The sequence below is a fragment of the Gymnoscopelus braueri genome (assembly GCF_963280865.1).
Source record: "Gymnoscopelus braueri genome assembly, chromosome: 11".
Taxonomy (NCBI): Eukaryota; Metazoa; Chordata; class Actinopteri; order Myctophiformes; family Myctophidae; genus Gymnoscopelus; species Gymnoscopelus braueri.
In genome coordinates, this window is record NC_137613.1 from 6,051,377 (window position 1) to 6,072,144 (window position 20,768).

Genomic DNA, 20,768 nt, shown 5'->3' on the forward strand with positions numbered 1-20,768 from the left:
AGTCAAACAACCAATGTGTTTCTGCAGAGTTTTGTACTTGTACTACTCAACTTGCTCATGAGTGGCAACACTCCAAGAACAAAATAAAAATACTTCTAGGAGCACGGCTCAAAAGTATTATAATATAGAGAAAAGACTTTAAGTCTTTTCATTTTTAAAATGTTTTATTTTCCTCACCTGGAGGAACAATAACGTAGGCTTACTTGTTGCGACTCATGTATTCTTCTTCTTCTGGCTGGCTGAGTCGAAACACATGCGGTTTCTTTGAAACAGCCATTTTGTTTGAGTCATGTCATGTACTGTACAGGTGTGTGTGTGTGTGTGTGTGTGTGTGTGTGTGTGTGTCATCAGAAGCAGCTCCTCCCTGGTTGTGTCACTTCTCTCGTATCTCCTCAACCACAGAGATTTCTACTTCAGTAGGTGAGTTTATACTGATCAATAATATCATGTATGAAGCTTAAAATATTTACTGATTAATAACATCCTACTGTACTATTATAAATCATTCTATCCTACTTCCTAGTACAGTAAGCTACTATCATATGAGGCACCATTAGTTTAGTGCAATTCACAATGTGAAAACTATATTAGTGCAGGAACCAAAAGCCCAAAAGTTGACTATACCCCTCCCCGGGGTAGAACAAAACGTGACATCGTTTTTTCATATCTTTAGGATGTCCCCTTCATGAAATGGATTGTCACAAGTTTTGCTTTTACTGCAAAGGTCATGAAATTGACCCATGAAGTGATTCACTACATATGGGCAAAAAAAAACGCCTACCCTGAAAGAGGGAGTTCCTAGTCAATCTTTTGTCATTTATACCTGCTGGTTGTTTTTACATTATACTTGTACAGTATATAGTAGTATAGTAGTATAGTCTATAGGTAGTGTCCCTAGATCCCTAAGTAACTAAGTACATTTACTTAAGTACTGTACTTACTACTTAAGTACAATGTTGAGGTATTTTTCCTTTACTGGAGTATTTCCAATTTTCAATACTTTTACTTCTACTCCACTCGATCTCAGAGGCAAATATTGTACTTTTACTCCACTACAATTATTTGAAAACTTGATTTACTAGTTACTTTGTAGATTTTGATTATTATTACAAAACATACATTAACCACTTCAGCCCTATATGCATTTTGGCCATTTGAAAATAGCCGATCTACAAGTTCACAATACAATACGACGATGCAACGCATTGTGAACTTGTAGATCTGCTATTTTCAAAACATTTGTATACTTTTTATACATATGAAAACTTGTGAAATGGGACATTCTGCATAATGAGTACTTTCTACTTTTGTACTTTTTGTATATTTTGATACCAATACTTTTGTACTTCTACTCAAGTAAATTTAGAGTTCCAGACTTTTACTTGTAACAGAGTATTTCTATATTGCAGTATTGATACTTTTACTTATGTAAAAAAAGTGAGTACTTTTGACACCACTGTCTACACCAAAAATAGTCGATCTACAAGCTCTCAACGCCTCGCAAGTGCAAGGTATTGTGAGCTTGTAGATCTGCTATTTTTGGCTAAAGTACTCCTCAGAATAGGGTTCAAATGGTTAATGTAAAAAAAAAAATCTATCACACAAAGGTTTGGTGCCACCCCTGCAGGTACTCTCATCAAATGTACTTAAAGTACCAAAAGTAGAAAGTACTCATTATGCAGAATATGTCCCATTTCACAAGTTTTCAAATGTATAAAGCTCACAATGCGTCGCATCTCAACGCATTGTGAGCTTGTAGATCGGCTATTTTCAAATGGCCAAAATGTATATAGGACTGAAGAAGTTGATGTATGTTAATTATAATCAAAATCTACAAAGTAACTAGTAACTAAAGTTTTCAAATAATTGTAGTGAAGTACAAGTACAATATTAGCCTTTGAGATGTCGTGGAGTTGAAGTAAAACTACTGAAAATTGGAAATACTCCAGTAAAGTACAGTACCTGAGTAAATGTATTTAGTTACCACTGGCTCTCAGCAATGTGTCAAAGTGACGCTGATCAAGACACTTAACCCCTACTGAAGATGATGCCCACATTTCTCTAGTGCCCACCTTCCCTGTATTCTTTTTTTAAGCTCTTTGAACGGCCTTGTTGTTAAAATGTGCTGTTTTAACCTTTTGTCTAGTGTACGTGTGTGTGTGTGTGTGTGTGTGTGCGTGTGCGTGTGTGTGTGTGTGCGTGTGCGTGCGCCACACCTGGCTGTGTATTGTGTGTAGTGAATTCCACATTCAAAGACTAGATGTATCGTATATCACACACATGTATTATGTCCCAAAGGGAGCGCAGGAAATGGAGTTGAGACATTACATTTAGTTTGACTCGGTTCCATAGAAAAATATTGTGAAAATAGCAGATCTACAAGCTCACAGCGTCGTGAGCTTGTAGATCGGCTATTTTCAAATGTTTTGCCTCTTTCTTATATAATGTAACAATTTGGCCAGTTGTTATAGTATAGTTTGTTGGTGACTTTTGATGCAATATAATGCTCTTTTTTCTTTTCTTTCTTTCTTTGTGGTATTAAAAAGTCCTTAAATTGTCACTTCACTATCATCTCTGGGGACCCCCCCAAAATCATGTCAGGGGGTCCCGACCCACTGGTTGAGAACCACTGGTTTACTGTGTGCCCCTCCCCTCCTTAACCCCTCCTCCCTCTGCCCTATGAATTCATCCTACACCTTTATTTCTTTGTTGTTACTTCCTCCTTGTTGAACAGGTAGGTGTCCTTCACCATGTTCTCTGTCATGACATTACAAATGGAATTGATAATGATTTAATCAGTATAATTATGATAGCCTCAGATGATATGTAAATGTGTTTACTTTCATACATTAGCTCTGATCAAGATGTTTTGGACTGAAGTCACCAGCGAAGGACCCTAGTGATCGTTGATCATGTTTGTTTGATTCATATCTTCCTTACTTGTTTAATTTGACGTTTTGCTTTTATTCATGACAGGTATGTTTTTTTGTATATTTCATATTATTTGTAAAATAATATGAATTATCATGTTCCTACTTCCTCAAAGGAGAGAGGAGTTTAATCATTAAAACTATGAATGTGTCTCTTTGTTCCAATAGGGTTTTATCAACACACACAGACATCAACACTTCACTCCAACAGACACTGACTGGCTGTTAGACAAACACCACAAACAACTACACAACTGCTCCAGCTACCAGGTAACTTTGATTGTTTTGCTCTCGAGTCAAACAACCAATGTGTTTCTGCAGAGTTTTGTACTTGTACTACTCAACTTGCTCATGAGTGGCAACACTCCAAGAACAAAATAAAAATACTTCTAGGAGCACGGCTCAAAAGTATTATAATATAGAGAAAAGACTTTAAGTCTTTTCATTTTTAAAATGTTTTATTTTCCTCACCTGGAGGAACAATAACGTAGGCTTACTTGTTGCGACTCATGTATTCTTCTTCTTCTGGCTGGCTGAGTCGAAACACATGCGGTTTCTTTGAAACAGCCATTTTGTTTGAGTCATGTCATGTACTGTACAGGTGTGTGTGTGTGTGTGTGTCATCAGAAGCAGCTCCTCCCTGGTTGTGTCACTTCTCTCGTATCTCCTCAACCACAGAGACTTCTACTTCAGTAGGTGAGTTTATACTGATCAATAATATCATGTATGAAGCTTAAAATATTTACTGATTAATAACATCCTACTGTACTATTATAAATCATTCTATCCTACTTCCTAGTACAGTAAGCTACTATCATATGAGGCACCATTAGTTTAGTGCAATTCACAATGTGAAAACTATATTAGTGCAGGAACCAAAAGCCCAAAAGTTGACTATACCCCTCCCCGGGGTAGAACAAAACGTGACATCGTTTTTTCATATCTTTAGGATGTCCCCTTCATGAAATGGATTGTCACAAGTTTTGCTTTTACTGCAAAGGTCATGAAATTGACCCATGAAGTGATTCACTACATATGGGCAAAAAAAAACGCCTACCCTGAAAGAGGGAGTTCCTAGTCAATCTTTTGTCATTTATACCTGCTGGTTGTTTTTACATTATACTTGTACAGTATATAGTAGTATAGTCTATAGGTAGTGTCCCTAGATCCCAAAACAATCAGAACATTTGGTTATATTGTGAATCAGCAGCCTTTTATTTAAGGCCTTATTATAGGCGGAAATAGCAAAAAGTTGACTTTTCTGAGGAATATTCACATGTAATACTGGTCCTACTCTTCTATCAGGGGTAGAACTAAAGTTAACATTGTTTTTTCATATCTTTAAGATGTCCTCTTCATGAAATGAATGGTCAGAAGTTTTACTTTTATTGCAAAAGTCATGAAAATCATCCATGAAGTGACTCACCATTGCAAAAGAATGCCTACCTGAAAAGGGGAGTTCCAAGTCAATCCTTTCTCATTTTCTACCTGCTCATTGTTTTTACATCATACTTACTTGCACAGATGGTCTACAGGTAGTGTGCCTACGTCCTAAAGCAACCAGAATATTTGGTTCCATGTAAAAGAATCAGCAGACTTTTACATAATATAAGGCCTTATTAGAGGCGGAAATAGCAAAAAGTAAAGTTTTCTGAGCAATATTCACTTGTGATTTTGGTCAGAGGTAGAACAAAACCTGACCTTGACAACTTTGACTTGTCATCTATACTATCAACCATCAAACTATTTACTTGCCAAGAAATGCAGAAATGTCCCCACCTTCTGAAAAAGGGAGTGCCAAGTTAATCCTGCACTGTTTTCCACCGACTGGTTTGATTTACATCATATTTGCTCAGATTGTCTACAGGTAGGACCCCTACACCCCAAAGCAACCAGAAACGTATATAAGCTTGTATTGTGAATCAGCAGGGTTTTATAGGCTCTTAGGCCTTGTTAAAGGAAGAAATATCAAAGTATTTTTTTCCAAGTTACTTCTAATCCTTATCTAGTAATACTGTAAAATGCCTACAAATACAAAAAAATTACTGCTTAACACATACAGTGCCAAGATCCCGTCTACACGTTCTTTCAAATCCATCGCTTGAGTGCCAGGATTCATAAGAGCCTGTTTACACGTTCTTTTGAATTTTCATTGTTTAATCTGTGATCGCACGGCTGTGTTTATTTCTCATCAACACTTTCGTTTTCCACTTACGTCACACTCACCCGGAGCCGGATGTAAAAAAAAAAAATCATTTCCGGGTCACGTTGTTTTTCTCCGGTGATTTTCGGCCAGAATAAGGAAAAACACGGTTTTTCACACGGTAGAAAAGACAAACGGACAGCTCAACTTCTATTTTCTTTGGTCCGGGTGACTAACAGCCATCGTCGTAGTGTATCACGTCGTTTTCAGGCCGATCAGCGGGCCGGGAATTGTCGAAAACGTCACATCCTTTGAATGACCGGATATGACGTGGGCCTGTTTGGGAGGGGGTGAGCGAGGTGATCAATGTTTGGATGTGCTGCTCTCTACTGGTGGAACAATCGTAGGTGCTTGACAACACAATCAGAGAATGTATTTGAATGAAAAATTACAAAACAAAAAAATTAAAAAACACGCAAATTGCTGGCACAGGGGTGAGTACATTATGAATAAACTCTGGCAGTCAATGTGTTAATAACAGGGAATACACTATGTTTTACCCATCCACTTTCTATTCATAGGGAATCTATTGATTCTCAGGTAGGCCTAATATCTCTACACCTCAAAGCATCAGGAATATTGTTCTATAAGCCCATACAGCCTAAATGCAGTATGGCTTAAGTACATGCTGTAGAATGCACAACTTTTTGTGTGCCATTCCACAGCTGATTGATGATTATTCATTAAGAATAGCACACAGTAGTGTATTCTACTTAGCCCATACTGCATTTTAAAGGGCAAGACCACTTTGGTAGAGGTTTGGGTTGTGTACAGTAGTTACCTTTCCATGATGTAACTCCAAAGGTGGACAAGAAATCACAAATAATTGCTCCATTGATTAGAAATTGATAATTCAAAATATGCTCCTGAGAAACATCCATAGATTCATTCAACATGAATATGAAGTGGGTGAAAACATGGTATCAGAATATATTTCCTGTTAATAAGCAGTCATTTTGTTTGAAGGCATTTTACAATATTAATAGATCAGGAAAAAAACTACTTTACAACATACTATTTAACAAGGCCTTGGAGCCTATAAAAGCCTGCTGATACACAATACAGCATATCTTGACATATCTTTCTGGTTGTTCTGGGTGTCGGGCTCCTACCTGTACGCAATCTGTGCAAATATGTCAATCCAACCAGTAGGTGGACAATGGAGCAGGATTAATTTGGAACTACCCTCATGGAATGTAGGGACTTTTCTGCATTTTACAAATGCATGTGAATCACTTCATGGATACATTTCATGACTTTTGAGGTAAAGTTTGGAATTGCAGCCTCCTGAAGGTGTTTCTTTAGGGCAGTTTTGAAAGTGAGTAGGGTTTTACACTCCTTTACTCCTTTTGGTAGGGCATTCCACATGTTTGTTGCATAGCATGAGAAAGAGTTCATTCCCTTTGTTGAGCCAAATCTGGGTTGAACATGATCCGTGGAGCTGCCTCTGGTGTTGTGATCGTGGACTTCATTTACGTTTTTAAAATATTTTGACAGGTACATGGGTATCCCAATGTTGTCGTATCTTGTAGACTAGACCCATTGCAAGTTGTTGTACTCTGTCCTCAACCCTGAGCCATCCAACCCTAGCAAAGTTAGCCGGGGTTAGATGGGTTGTGAGTTTGAGGCCAAGAAGTAGCCTTACTAGTTTGTTTTGGGAAGGTTGGAGCCTTATTTTTGAGGTCTTGGTGGTGTTGTGATACCATGAGGAGCATGCATAATCGAAATGACCTTGTATGAGGGCCCCTGCAAGAATCTTCAAAGTGTTCATACTGACTAATACTGACTAATACTGACTATACTAGTGTCTTTTCCCTGTAGTCCATGAGCCAGAGCCCAAAAATTGAGCAATGATTATCGAAAGAGTGGGCAAAACCAAACCTATATTAAATTGTTCATAGGGTCAATACGAGTAAATAAATATATGATAACCTTTCCACAGGAGTAGCTTTTTCATGGTTATCACACATTTTGTTATTTTCCCCATATGTACATGACAGGTGAAAAAATTACAAAATTTAAAAAAGAGTTATCATAATGAAACTTCCTGAGTTGATTACTTACACGAAGACAATGATTTATCGTATTACAAGTTTTCTGAAATTGTATATTTAAATATGCAAATTAGGCATTAGGAAAATATGCCCACATTTGCATAACTTTCCAGAATCAACATTGGAACATTGGACAAAGCCAGAGTCAACATACTTATTTCATTTTGTTAAGATGTTGGAGTCAAAGGTTTTTAACGAGGGAATATTCAATATCTGGCTCAATTTTGGGGCTCTGGCTCATGGACTACATGCCTAATTTGCATATTTAAATATACAATTTCAGAAAACTTGTAATACGATAAATCATTGTCTTCATGTAAGTAATCAACTCAGGAAGTTTCATTATGATAACTCTTTTTTAAATGTTGTCATTTTTTCACCTGTCATGTACGTATGGGGAAAATAACAAAATGTGTGATAACCATGAAAAAGCTGCTCCTGTGGAAAGGTTATCATATATTTATTTACTCGTATTGACCCTATGAACAATTTGATATAGTTTTGGTTTTGCCCACTCTTTCGATAATGAAATCTTGTCTGGCTCATGGACTACTGGTGTTAGGTAGGACACCTAGCAGGTTGACAAGTAGAATTTTCCTGAGGCTCCTACCTACGCCCAATACCTCCCCTGCCAAATGGGGATTCCCTCTTGGCTCCCATGCGGAAGACCCAGGTTCAAATCCCGGGTCTTACAGTTGTAATTCCAGCGTTGTGTCTCCTACCGGAACCGCTGCCTACCGGTCCACTGGTCATCAAATTATTGTCTTAGGAATGAGACAAAAACTAAAAAATATCCAATGAATTCAAGTCTCCATGGGGTGACTAATCCATTGAAACAAAGTTTTTTTTTTTGTGAAGTGTCCCTTTAACCACTTGAATCTTAGCATTCCTATTCAGGGGCTAATAGTGAACATCTGATCTACAAGCTCACAACGTGTCACAAGTAACGTTATCATGCATGTTGTGAGCTTGTAGATCGGCCCTTTTCGGTTATTTGGTGTACAGAGAAAACAGGAGAGTGCCAATTATAGAGCCCTGGGGAATACAGTCAACTAAGTACAGTATATGGTTTAAGTTGTTTTGTTTTTATGCCGCCTTAGGCAGCATAAAACATATGCAGTCTATTAGAGGGACACATTCAATAACAAAGTCTCTATTGCATTTTTAAATATTTTTTAAAACAATTTAAATGCACATTCTTCATGTTGGCGCCAGTCTGCACTTTCGGTTCACGAGAGTCACCACATTGTCAAATTGCACTAAACTAAATATGGGGAGAGATTTGTCTCAAAATTATTTGTGAATGTACACCAACAACCACACACACATAACCACTTTCAACCTGACCTCGCAATTTTGGGCATGTCATTACACTGTAGGTGAAGATATTCAAGTTTTTGAAAATAGCAGATCTACAAGTTCACATGTTGCGATGCATTGTTGTGAGCTTTTAGATCTGCTATTTTTGCTATTTTTGCACGACACGCCATACAATACTGTATCAATTAAATATAAAATAGTGCATTAATTTATGGAAAAAAAAGGAAACGGGGGGGAAAAAAAAAAGGTTTAAACTGTCTGTCCGACAGTGACAGACATGCAAAGTGTAAATCAACATGTGAGTCAATCTGTCTAATGGTAACATGAAGGGTGGGCACTAAAACATTCTGGGCACTAGGGAAAACTTGGCACCTAGGAAGAGTGGGCACTAGGAAAATCTGGGAACATACAGTAGGAAGAGTGGGCACAAGGGAAAACTGGGCACAAGAGTGGGCACTAGGAAATGTTAGAGGTTTTTTTGCATGCATGTGTGTTACGTTAGAGGGTTTTCTGTGTTTTCTGTGTTTTTGCATGCATGTGTGGTGAGACTGTAAATCACTGATCATTTATTTTCTTTGTTATTGATTTGTACAGAGACACAACCTCCATGCAGTTCCTATTAGAAGAGCAACCAGCAGATCTAAACTACTAAACTAGAAAACTACAATCAGCACAACCATAGAACACAACACAGATCACACAAAGATAATGGATGTGCATCCAGACAGATTCAAGACTCGAGGAACTTCTAAATAACATTATTAAAACACATGACTGTTTACATTGTAGTTTTTCTAGCCTATGGACTCACATTAGTATAGGTTACAGTACATGTTTGAGAATAAAGTGACAACATGGCGTCTACAAGTCAGTCAGCTGTGGAATACATCAAGAAACCAGAACCCGAACCCAGAACCAGAACCCGCCTGGTGGGAGGATTACTGAATCTTTACCTTATTGTGGTGAATCTGTTCAGGACCTTGATGCTACACCTTTGGATCCGCTGCGTTTCTTTCAAAGATAAGGAAATCAACTATACTACAGGTACTGTTTATAAAGGAGAAATTGGCAAATAATTGCAGTACTGAAAACTAATATCAGTGGTGCGTGGTGGTATCATACTGCAATGTAAAAATACTCTGTTACAAGTAAAAGTCCGGAATTCAAAATGTACTGAGTAAAAGTACATTTTGTAGTAATTGAAGTAAAAAATAGCAGATCTACAAGCTGACAATGCGTTGCGACGCATTGTCAGCTTGTAGATCAGCCGAAATGTATATAGGGCTGAAGTGGTTCATGTGTGTGCCAAATACATTAAACACTTACTGTGTGTGTGTGTGTGTGTGTGTGTGTGTGTGTGTGTGTGTGTGTGTGTGGTACATTTGACGTTTCCATGACTACCATTACAGGGCCATCAGGATCCAGTGAGGAGGCTCAGTTAGAGAAGCTTGCAGTAGAAGACAGTAAAGTTACTACGGTTGGGAAGCTTAGATTTGTTAAAGATAATGATGAATACCGCATAGCAACGGGAAGTGATGGAACTGAGGTATTTCTGGGGTTAAGAGATGATGGCACTGAAGTTGCCGTTAAGAGAATGCCTCAATTATACTTCAAAGAGCTGAAAAGGGGGACCGACTTTCAACCTCTTCTAGGCCTTAATGATCCTTCGATTGTACCATACGTTGACTTAGATGAGGATGAAAACTTTGGTTACCTTGCTCTTCTGTTATGTGAATACACACTGGAAGAATACATCGTGAAGTCCAGACTTCCAGAACAGGGGAGGAAAAATCTTGCAGAACAGGTCCTCAATAGCTTAAAAATTCTTCATGGTCAGAATCCACCAATTCTCCATGGGGATATAAAGCCTCAGAATGTGTTGATTGGTAAGATACAAAAGAAAAAATATATAATATCAGTAGTATAAGCAGCTTAATGCATTTTATTATATTGATTTTGATCATTTTGCCCTGCAGATATTCATAACAAGGCAAGATTGGCAAATTTTGGAATAAGCCGATTAACCAAAGGAAAAACAACCCATCACTTAAGCAGTCCAGGAGCGACATGCTGGACGGCAAAGGAGACTTTGTATTATGATGGAAAGAAAAGCAAAAGGCAAAAAGCGAAAGAAATCACTGATAAGAGAAGCACTGATATTCAGGTTAGTTCTTACATTTTTGTGATTACAATTTAATGAGTTAGAACAAAATAAAAATGTTTAAAACAGAAGAAGGAAGCGCTGCCTGGGTTCAATCACAGCTCTTCAGTGGAACAGGTAGGCATACATAGAAACAAAGGAACCCAAACTTCTGCTTGTGGTGAGGCAGACTATAAGGAAAAAATACTGAGGCACTCCGTCTTCAGGTGAAAGACTTGAGTGCCTCAGTATTTTTTCCCTATAGTCTGCCTCACCACAAGCAGAACTTTGCTTCTAAAAATAAAAATGTTCTTTTCATGCTCATTCTTAAGGTGGCTGGGATGTTGACATATTACATCCTTTCTGGAGGACAACATCCATTTGGCAAAGGTTTTAGATGTGCAGGCAACATTTGCAATGAAAAGTACAACCTGGATCATGTTGATGATGTGGATGCTAAGGATCTCATTAAGAAGATGATCAATGGAGATCCAGAGAAAAGACCTACAGTGGAGACATGCTTGGCTCATAACTTCTTTCATCCAGTGGTAAGCACACAAACTTAAGTTATTTTGTCAGGTAATCTGGTGTGTTTACGTTAAACTTGAAATACAGTGCAAAAATAAACCACCACTGACGTGTACTGATTAGTCAGAGGATGCCATACCTAACACCATGTCAAAAATCAAAAACTAAATGGAATTTACTAAAATGAACACAGATTCGAACTCTTAGTCTCGTAGTGGTGATAGTAACTTTACTCCTGCACCACCCAAGCACCCAGCCAATAATTACTGGGTATTATATATAATAATAATATATATATATAATATATATAATATATATATATAATATATATATAATATATATAATAATAATTATTATCATATCGGATGGATATCAAAATTATTCCTGATATACCTGGGGATGTGTGCACTCACATTACGTTCACCCATTCACACACACATTCATACACCGATGGCGGAGGAAACCATGCAAGGCACCAACCTGCTCATCAGGAGCAATTAGGGGTTCAGCGTCTTGCTCAAGGACGCTTCGACACTAACTCTGGGGGAGCCCGGGATCAAACTGGTAACCTCACGCTTGCCATCCGGCCGCTCTACCGGCCACTCTACCCCTTAGCCACTGCCGCCCCCACAATACATACACACGCAGTGCAGCTGCACTCGTTGTCATTCACAGAGAGTTTTTCTCCGCAGCCGTGAGGCAGGTCATTGCGGACCCCCAGCGAATGCTTTGCAGACCCGATTCTCTGCTCCGTTGTATCAATGAGTAAACCACACGCAAACGCTGTTGGCACAAAGAGCTGTATTTCTTTTATTTTCCATCAAGTTCTTGGTGTAAGGCAATAAACAGGCAGACAGGCTGGCATAGAACAAAAATAAACTATAACATAAATAGTAAAGTAAATAATAATAATGACAAGAATAGAACAAAAATAAAATTGCATCAACAATAAACACTAAACAGCAGTGGCAGTCAGTGCAAGTAGGTAAATAAGTATACATTATATAATCAAACATTAAGGAAGGCTCAACACCTGACAGCGGGGGTCACTATAGAATGGGACATAAAGGACATCAAACAGAGGGTCAGACACACAGCAGATATGGCCTTAACTTAAAATCTAAAATGAACAGCTACCAGAGCATTACACATAACAGTTACAACCTGTCGTACCAGAGACCAGAGGAAAAGCTACATGTTAAATGAAGCTTTTATAGTGAACCGTACAATTTGGAAACAAGGAAGTGCGAGGTGCTATAATAGCCTTTCTTGGTTAATGTTATGAGCTCATCTAATCCCCTCCCATCTGGGTGCCCACTTCAAGACTAATGTGCCCACCACGATGTAACCACAAAATACAGCTTAGTTATCAAATTTGCTATTTACTTTGTAGGTCAGAGTGCCGTAAGGTAACTTTAGTACTCGATTCCACTCTATGTCATTCTTAATGATTTCCTCCATGTCTGTCCCAATTGGTCCTTCAGCCATTCATCACATGACACTGTCAGCCTCAGCCTCCCTGTGCAGTTTCTTAAACATAATGTTATTTCTCTTAGATCACTCAAAGCCTATGGAAACTTTCATATTGTCCTCTCCCAGGCTCACTCAACAATGTCTCTCTCAAGAGGGCATTTCATTATCAATCCACTTGACAAGGGCATTAATTTACTGTCTCTATCACTAGCAGTCATGACTGATTCTTGTTGTTTCAGTAAACTGCACAAGGTAGCCCGAGGAACACCAAGTTTCACTGTGTGCATTTGCAAATCATGACAGGAAAAAAATATTATATCTCCATGGAAATCTTTAGATGGCCACCTGGAATGTGACAGGTTACTGTGAGGCACAGTATCAGTGAGTAAAGAAAACAAATATATATATGTATATGTATGAGAGAATATTTAAAAACAAATCCCATATGTTGCATATCCATATAAGCGGTTGATCACTGTAAGCGGTTTACACAGTGTGACGCGCCGACAGACAGACAGACAGACAGTTCTGAGCAGACAGACAGACAGTTCTGAGCAGTCAGACCATTCATACATGCAGTAAGTGTTTAATCTATATAATATGGCTGTGTTTTCACTGACCTGTTGGTCTACTCTATATGTAAATACATTAAATTAATACAAATACTTTTTTAGAACCATAGAATGTAGAAATTCATACCCAAAGCTTCAACCAAAGAGAATGAAGCTGAGATTAACATCCTCTGTTTATTCCAGAAATCACCTATCTTGAAACCCGCAGACTTTGAAGACCTAACCATAGGTAGGTGAAGAATTAATGCTATTAAAACATTAATGCTGTTACCCTCCTACAGGTTGTAGTGGGAAATTCAAACACGTAACGTGGGACATAACGTGACAAAACAGAAACGTTTTGGAACATTTCGCTCCTGTTAACATTGCAAACCCGAGTACCAATGTCATATTTTGGGACATTTTTCACCCATTAACATTAGAAACACGAGTAGTGCCCACAAGCCACATTTAATATGTAGGAGATGTACAGTATGTATACTTATATATCAAACTGCCCAAGATATCTAATAAAACTCGATTTTTATGTTTCCATGAGTACCATCAACAGGATCCAAAGAGAAGAAAAATAAAAGAAATCAAGTGGAGCTGAGAGATGACCCCATTGCTAGTACATCAACAACAACACCACAAAAATGGCTCCCAGTCAGTAAAAGATGGAGGCCTCAGTTAGAGAAGCTTCTAATCATGAATGCCAGTACATCAACAATACCACATAACCCCGATGCTAGTACATCAACAACACCACGAAAATGGCTCCCAGTCAGTAAAAGATGGAGGCCTCAGTTAGAGAAGCTTGTAAACATGGATGACAGTAAAGTTAAGAGTCTTGTGTTTGGGAAAGGCAAAGAATTCCTCATAGGAGAGGGAAGTAATGGAGTTGAGGTCTTCTTGGGGTTAAGAGATGATGGCTCTGAAATTGCAGTTAAGAGAATGTCTAAAACCTGCGACCTGTACAACGACCTGAAGAATGATGAACTATATCTAGGTCTTCCAGAGCTTGATGATCCTTCCATTGTACGATACGTTGACTTTGTAGAGGATGAGGACTATGGGTACCTCGCTACTCAGTTATGTGAATACACACTGGACGAATACATCACTGAACTTCCAGAACAGGGGAGGAAACGGCTTGCAAAACAGGTCCTCAATAGCTTAAGAATTCTTCATTGTCAGGATAGTCAAATTCTCCACCGGGACATCAAGCCTCAAAATGTCTTGATTGGTAAGAAAACAAGCATATCATTTCAAAATTATAAGCAACTATGTTCAACTATGTTTATTTTGCTTAATCTAAAACCTGTTATTATATTATTGATCTCTGGACTTTCCTCGCAGATATTCAAGGCAAGGCAAGATTGGCAGATTTTGGAGTAAGCCGACAAATAGACCAAGGAAAAACAACCTATCACACAAAAGTTGCAGGAACACCATGCTGGATGGCAAAGGAGACTTTGGATAAAAGTGAGGCTGATTATAAAAGAAGCACTGATATCCAGGTTAGTTTTTTAATCTGTGTGAACAATCTAATGAATGGGAACAAGATAAAACATTCTTATTCATTTTCATGTTTGTTCTTAAGGTTGCTGGGATGTTGACATATTACATCCTTTCTGGAGGACACCATCCATTTCTGGAGGACACCACCACTGGAACAATCTTTGAATGTCAAAACAACATTTCCAAAGGCATCTACAATCTGAAACATATTGATGATGATATGGTTGCTAAGGATCTGGTTGAGTGGATGATCCATGGAGAACCAAAGGAAAGACCTAAAGTGGAGCAATGCTTGGCTCATCCCTTCTTTTGGCCAAACACACGGTACGATAAACGATTGTTCCACACATTATTCATTAATTCATTGATCTATAAACACGATTTCAGCATATGATCTTAATTTGTTTTATCAGAAAGTAAGGTACTCATATATTACCAATATGTTTGAAGAGAATCAGAATCTACTTTATTGTCACATCACTGGTTTACAGGTGTAAAGATGTAGGTTATGCTAAATTTGTTTTTGCGTAAGCTCCATCTCTTTTCATTGGTATAGGTCCACATAGTGGCAGATATGTGCTTTGATTAGACATAACAATAACGCATAAGGGCAGAAACTACTCAGGAGAATGAATCCACATGGCAGGTCCACAGGGAAAGAAAAGTCAGCACAGGAACATATCCACATGAAGAGTATAGCCTCGATCTCTAGGCTTTTATTTTCCTTCGCGTTTTGCTCAAAAAGAAAGCCTGGACCAAAAAGCCTGTTGTGGGAGTCAACATTTCATTTCCCCAACCAACCAGAGTGCAGTGGGCGTCGCTCCAAATGTTCTGATGTCAGGGCTCTGGTTTGCACATTGGGGGAGGAGTAGGTGCGCGGAGCGGGGGTGGGCGCACAGATCGCTGAACCAATAGGAGCCCACAGATGTTTTCTCCGGAGATTTTGAATCCGCCCCTCTAGACCAGATATCAGACTGGCTGGGGCAGGCTACATGAAGACTAAACTCATGTTTTCACTATTTTCTTCCCAGGAGAGAGGAGTACTTGAGAAGGATTGGAAATGAAAAGGAAGTTGAGAAGCAGCGAAAAGCTGGAGAGGACGAGAACCAGGCCAAGGATGAGGAGGAGAAGAAACTCATCAGGTCATTGAAGGTCCTCATCCCTGCATTAGACCAGTATGCTGAGCAGGGACAGTTCAACGCATGGAAACAAAAGGTTAGTTTATTACTAATAATATGAGAAAACTGTATAACCACACGTTAACCTTTATTTTTCAATGTAATTAATTCTATTCCTTCTGTTCTTTATTTAAAAAAAGAATCATTTTAATGCCTTTGTTTATGACATAAGCCTTTCTAAAGTAATTAAAGCATAATTTCATGCTGACATCCATCTTTATGCTCTCAAGCCCATACTGGGTGCATCCACACATGTACGTCAAGTTGTCGTACGGAAGTCGGAAGTCCCATCCACTCCCATGTTGTAGGAAAGACCGGACCGGAACTTCCGGTTTTTAACTTAACATGGGAGTGGATGGGACTTCCGACTTCCGTACGACAACTTGACGTACATGTGTGGATGCACCCACTGTGTGTGTTTAAGTGGTACTGTGTGTTTTTAAGTTGTACTGTGTGTTTTTAAGTTGTACTGTGTGTTTTTAAGTTGTACTGTGTGTTTTTAAGTTGTACTGTGTGTTTTTAAGTTGTACTGTGTGTTTTTAAGTTGTACTGTGTGTTTTTAAGTTGTACTGTGTGTTTTTAAGTTGTACTGTGTGTTTTTAAGTTGTACTGTGTGTTTAAGTGGTACTGTGTGTTTTTAAGTTGTACTGTGTGTTTTTAAGTTGTACTGTGTGTTTTTAAGTTGTACTGTGTGTTTTTAAGTTGTACTGTGTGTTTTTAAGTTGTACTGTGTGTTTTTAAGTTGTACTGTGTGTTTTTCCAGTTCCGAGAAGCAGAGGAGGAGACCAGGCAGTTGTTTGAGGTGATGGATGAAAATAAAATGAAGAAAGGCCCTGGTGGGAAGAAGAAGAAGGTCTACTCTGACAACTCATTTGGATTACTGCGCTTCATACGCAACCTCCACTAGTAAGTTGAATTACATCATCTCAACCTCCATGCACACTAGTAAGTTGAATTACATAAAAAGAAAGATAAGTCCCTTCCATTCATTTATGAATTAAGACATTTTTGTTTTATTTTATTCTAAATGTGTGGAGCACTTCTCAGAGTATCTCTCTGGGTGATGAAAACTAATTATAATTATAAGAATCACTCACACACAAGCACAGAATTCACAGAACTGTACAGGCCAGTAAACAATTAGGGCATCCATAAAATACATCTCATGAAGAAACCCATAGCCTCACATTATGTGATGAGTGATGACTGCCAAATTGTGTCCGCATGCTCAGAACATTAAAATATTAAAATAATATACATTCTCTATTGCAGTGGTTCTTAAAGTGGGGTATGGGGACCCACAGCGGTCCTTGAGGAGGTTCCAGGGGATCCCCAGCTAAATGTGTTAATATAGCATCAAGATCTGTTTAACCATTAGTAGATCTGCTAAGGGTTATGGAAGATTTTGATATTATTGAAACTTTTTAACAACACAAATCTTGGATCCTTGGCACTAAATATTTTCACATGGGGGTCTGGGGCCAAATACATATCAATTTGGGGGTCCTTGACATGAAAATGTTAGAGAACCACTGCTCTATTGAATATTGTCTATTAGGAGCCATGGAGCTGAATTAAATGATGATATTTTACTATTTATAAAAGCAGACATCAGACCATATGGCAGACATAGTGATATGATTTTAATTTAATTTAATTGACTGTGATCTCACTATAGTTGTGAATGTGGTCACAATCAGAAGTAGTGATTTGAATGAGCACTGCTTTGTGTTCACAGTGTAGAGGCTACAGCTGGTATCAACCCGATGGAGATGTTTCCTGATCTGTTTGGATACGTTTACAAGTTTGCCAAAGAACAAGACTGGAACTCCAGGCCCGCCCTGACGGAAATGTTTGACTAGAATGGAACATGACTCTCAGAGAGTCATGTTCCATTCTACCAGTGTAAGAATCAGAGTCATGTTCCATTCTACCAGTGTAAGAATCAGGACTAATAGACTCAAAGTGCCTTTTTTTATATATATATATACTTTTATTGCAATTCATTCATGGTTTTACAATATTTACATATCCTTGATTTTCATCTTTTTTTATACACCCATTGATACGTCAATTTAGAACAAAGTAAAACAAAAAACATAATTATACAATGTTAAATCTAAATTCAACATAAGTCCACAGTATATCTGTATTGTTCGTCGATACGTCTCATTTGACTTCCAAAGAAACAAAATCAATGAATAGTAATTCACTCAAAGTGACCTGAAGGACTCTCTTGAATTCTAATTAACCCTAGTAGATATTTCCCTCTCTCTCTTTGTGCCTTGGTAGAATATCAAGGCCTAATGTTCCTTCACATTCTACCTCTATCTCTATTCCAGTAGTTCTCAAACGTTTCAGGCCACAACCCCCCAAAATAATCATATTTGAACTGGGACTCACTGGGACTCACAATGCGTAGCGATGCGACGCATTGTGAGCTTGTAGAATGACTTTTATACATTTGAAAACTTGTGAAATGGGACATTCTGCATAATGGGTACTTTGCTACTTTCTACCATTGGTACTTTAAGTACATTTTGATACCAATACTTTTGTACTTTTACTCAAGTACATTTTTTATTCTGGACTTTTACTTGTAACAGAATATTTCTACATTGCAGTGTTGATACTTTTACTTTAAGAAAAAAATTTAGTACTTTTTCCACAAATGCTTTTCTTTACTTTTGTGTGTTTATGATACTTTGTAAAATCCAGCCGTTCACAAACTTTTTAAGCTTCGTACCTCCTTCTATGACAGGGTGAGGTTCCAGGTTCGATCCCGGGCTCCTCCTGGCTATAGAACGAGTTTGACGTGTCCTTGAGCAACACACTGAACCCCTATAACTGCCCCCGATGAGCAGGTTGGTGCCTTGCATGGTTTCCTCTGCCATCGGTGTGTGAATGTGAAATATATTGTAAAGCGCTTTGGAGAAAAGCGCTTTATAAATGGTGTCCATTTTATCATTTTATGGTCCCCCGATCCCCCACACCTTTAACCCATTCAATCCATACTGTGTCATTTTAGATTTCTTTGCTATAACCATTATTTTAGACTTTGGGCTATTCAAAAATAGCAGATCTAGCTTGTAGATCTGCTATTTATTTATTTTTATCCTGAAAATGTGTGCAAATCTTTGAATGTATTTATTTTTTAAAGTGACATTTTTCTAACTCAAAGCTTTGCTTCTGGGGATTCTACAAATGTCTTCTAAATCCTAGCAGTTTAAAAAAAAATAATAATTATGTTGCTATAATATCAGTGGTTCTCAAACTTTTTTCGTGTCAAGGACCACCAACAATTATATGTATTTGTCCGCGAACCCCCAATCTCAAAATATTTTGTTCCAGGGACCCCCCAGAAGCAAATATTTGAGTAAAACATTTATATATATATTCAAAGATTTGCAAACATTTACAAAAATGTTTCCCCTAAAAAATAGCAGATCTACAAGCTCTCGCTATGAGCTTGTATATATGCATTTTTTTTATAGGCAAAGAAATCTAAAAATTACAGATTATTTCCCGGTCTTAATGAGGTTAAAAAAGCAACAACCCCAAAAAAGCATCATTGCCTATTTATTACCACTTTAAAGTTTAATCATTAAAGAAAAAAACTGAAGAGAAATTGAGTGCATTTATTGATTTGTTTAAATGATTTGTCTTTTAATTAAAAATTTAAATTAAAAATGTAGAAAGGAAATGTTTTAATTGCATGTTTGAAAAATCCCTCTTAAAATAGTGGGATATAATGGTTTAATTCAGGTGAGATTGCATGTCCCACAACCACTTTAAACACTATTTTATACTTTGTTTCATACAATAGTGTCACATGGTGAAAATAGCCGATCTACAAGCTCACAACACGTCGCACTGTGACGTGTTGTGAGCTTTTCCCTTATTTCTTAAAACGAAAAGAAGTCAAATGTTTGCCAATAAGGACCAAAACAGGGACTGACTCCAGTTTGAAACTTTTAATACCCTGAAGAATATGTTTTATCAAAACGCTGGATTTCTTAATAAAATGTCATTGCATCGTGGCTATGAGTGTGTGACTCTGCTTTTTCCTTTACAAATGTCATTGTCATGTCTTGTGTTGAGACATCATATCCAGTGATAGTGTTCTTTATAGAGAGATATTAATCTGATCTTTCATAACAGCTTCCTAGGAAAACACAATTCAGATGTCAGGACACAGCTCTGCAATAAATGGACAAAGCTAAAACGAAACACTTAAAGTAAGAGTTAAATGGCTCTATATTCTGATAGTAAGGATTGCTATAGAGTGTTTGTTAAAGCTGGCACTGTGTAACTTCTTTTTTAATGAATAAAACTTATACAATCAGTATTTACTCCTTAGCATCTCGCAGGTTGCTACATAACATTGGTACACTTTTATCTATATGGCCATTCTTGGTAATCTCCCTACTTATATTTGTTCAAAATGTGAACTAGTCCAAAATTAGCTTAACCTCAGATCAAATGCTTGGATGCGCTAGTATGTCGTACCCAATACCAAATCTGAGGCAGGGAAAAAAAGCCTTGCGTTTTTTGGGCCCTGGTCGTGGAATGACCTACAGACCAGATTAAAACTGGTTTCTTTGATCCCCCTAGTGACTTTTAAGAGGATTGCCATGGGCACACTCTCCAATCTTTGCTCCTGCTTTGACGAGTAGCAAACGCTGTGATCTTAGTTTATATTAGCTTAGTAGTTTCATGATATATTGTTCCTATTAGTTTTTTATTAGTCTGTTAATGGTTAGCTATTTAGATTCTCTCTGAGCCTCCCTGGTAGTCGGTTTTTCTTGGTATTACGGATGTTATTTGTTTGTCTTTGTCATGTCATGTATTTGTTGTTACTGGCAGAGCT

The 20,768-nt window shown here is 37.9% G+C and overlaps 1 protein-coding gene across 6 annotated transcripts in view; it reads left to right on the top strand.

The window, feature by feature from the left end:
- LOC308095965 (uncharacterized protein) overlaps positions 1-20,768 on the top strand; it is a 93,947-nt gene that overhangs the window by 4,864 nt on the left and 68,315 nt on the right. For 2 of the 6 annotated variants that reach the window (XM_080443155.1, XM_080443157.1), the window contains exons 3-12: positions 352-420; positions 3,099-3,200; positions 3,558-3,626; positions 9,102-9,551; positions 9,917-10,393; positions 10,484-10,671; positions 10,980-11,195; positions 13,404-13,449; positions 13,759-14,445; positions 14,559-14,719. In XM_080443155.1, coding sequence (XP_080299281.1) covers positions 9,362-9,551; positions 9,917-10,393; positions 10,484-10,671; positions 10,980-11,195; positions 13,404-13,449; positions 13,759-14,445; positions 14,559-14,719 — 1,965 coding nt within the window. In that variant the 5' untranslated portion in view covers positions 352-420; positions 3,099-3,200; positions 3,558-3,626; positions 9,102-9,361. The remainder of the gene's footprint in view (positions 1-351; positions 421-3,098; positions 3,201-3,557; positions 3,627-9,101; positions 9,552-9,916; positions 10,394-10,483; positions 10,672-10,979; positions 11,196-13,403; positions 13,450-13,758; positions 14,446-14,558; positions 14,720-20,768) is intronic. The other 4 variants (XM_080443160.1, XM_080443156.1, XM_080443158.1 and 1 more) reach the window with 4 other exon arrangements.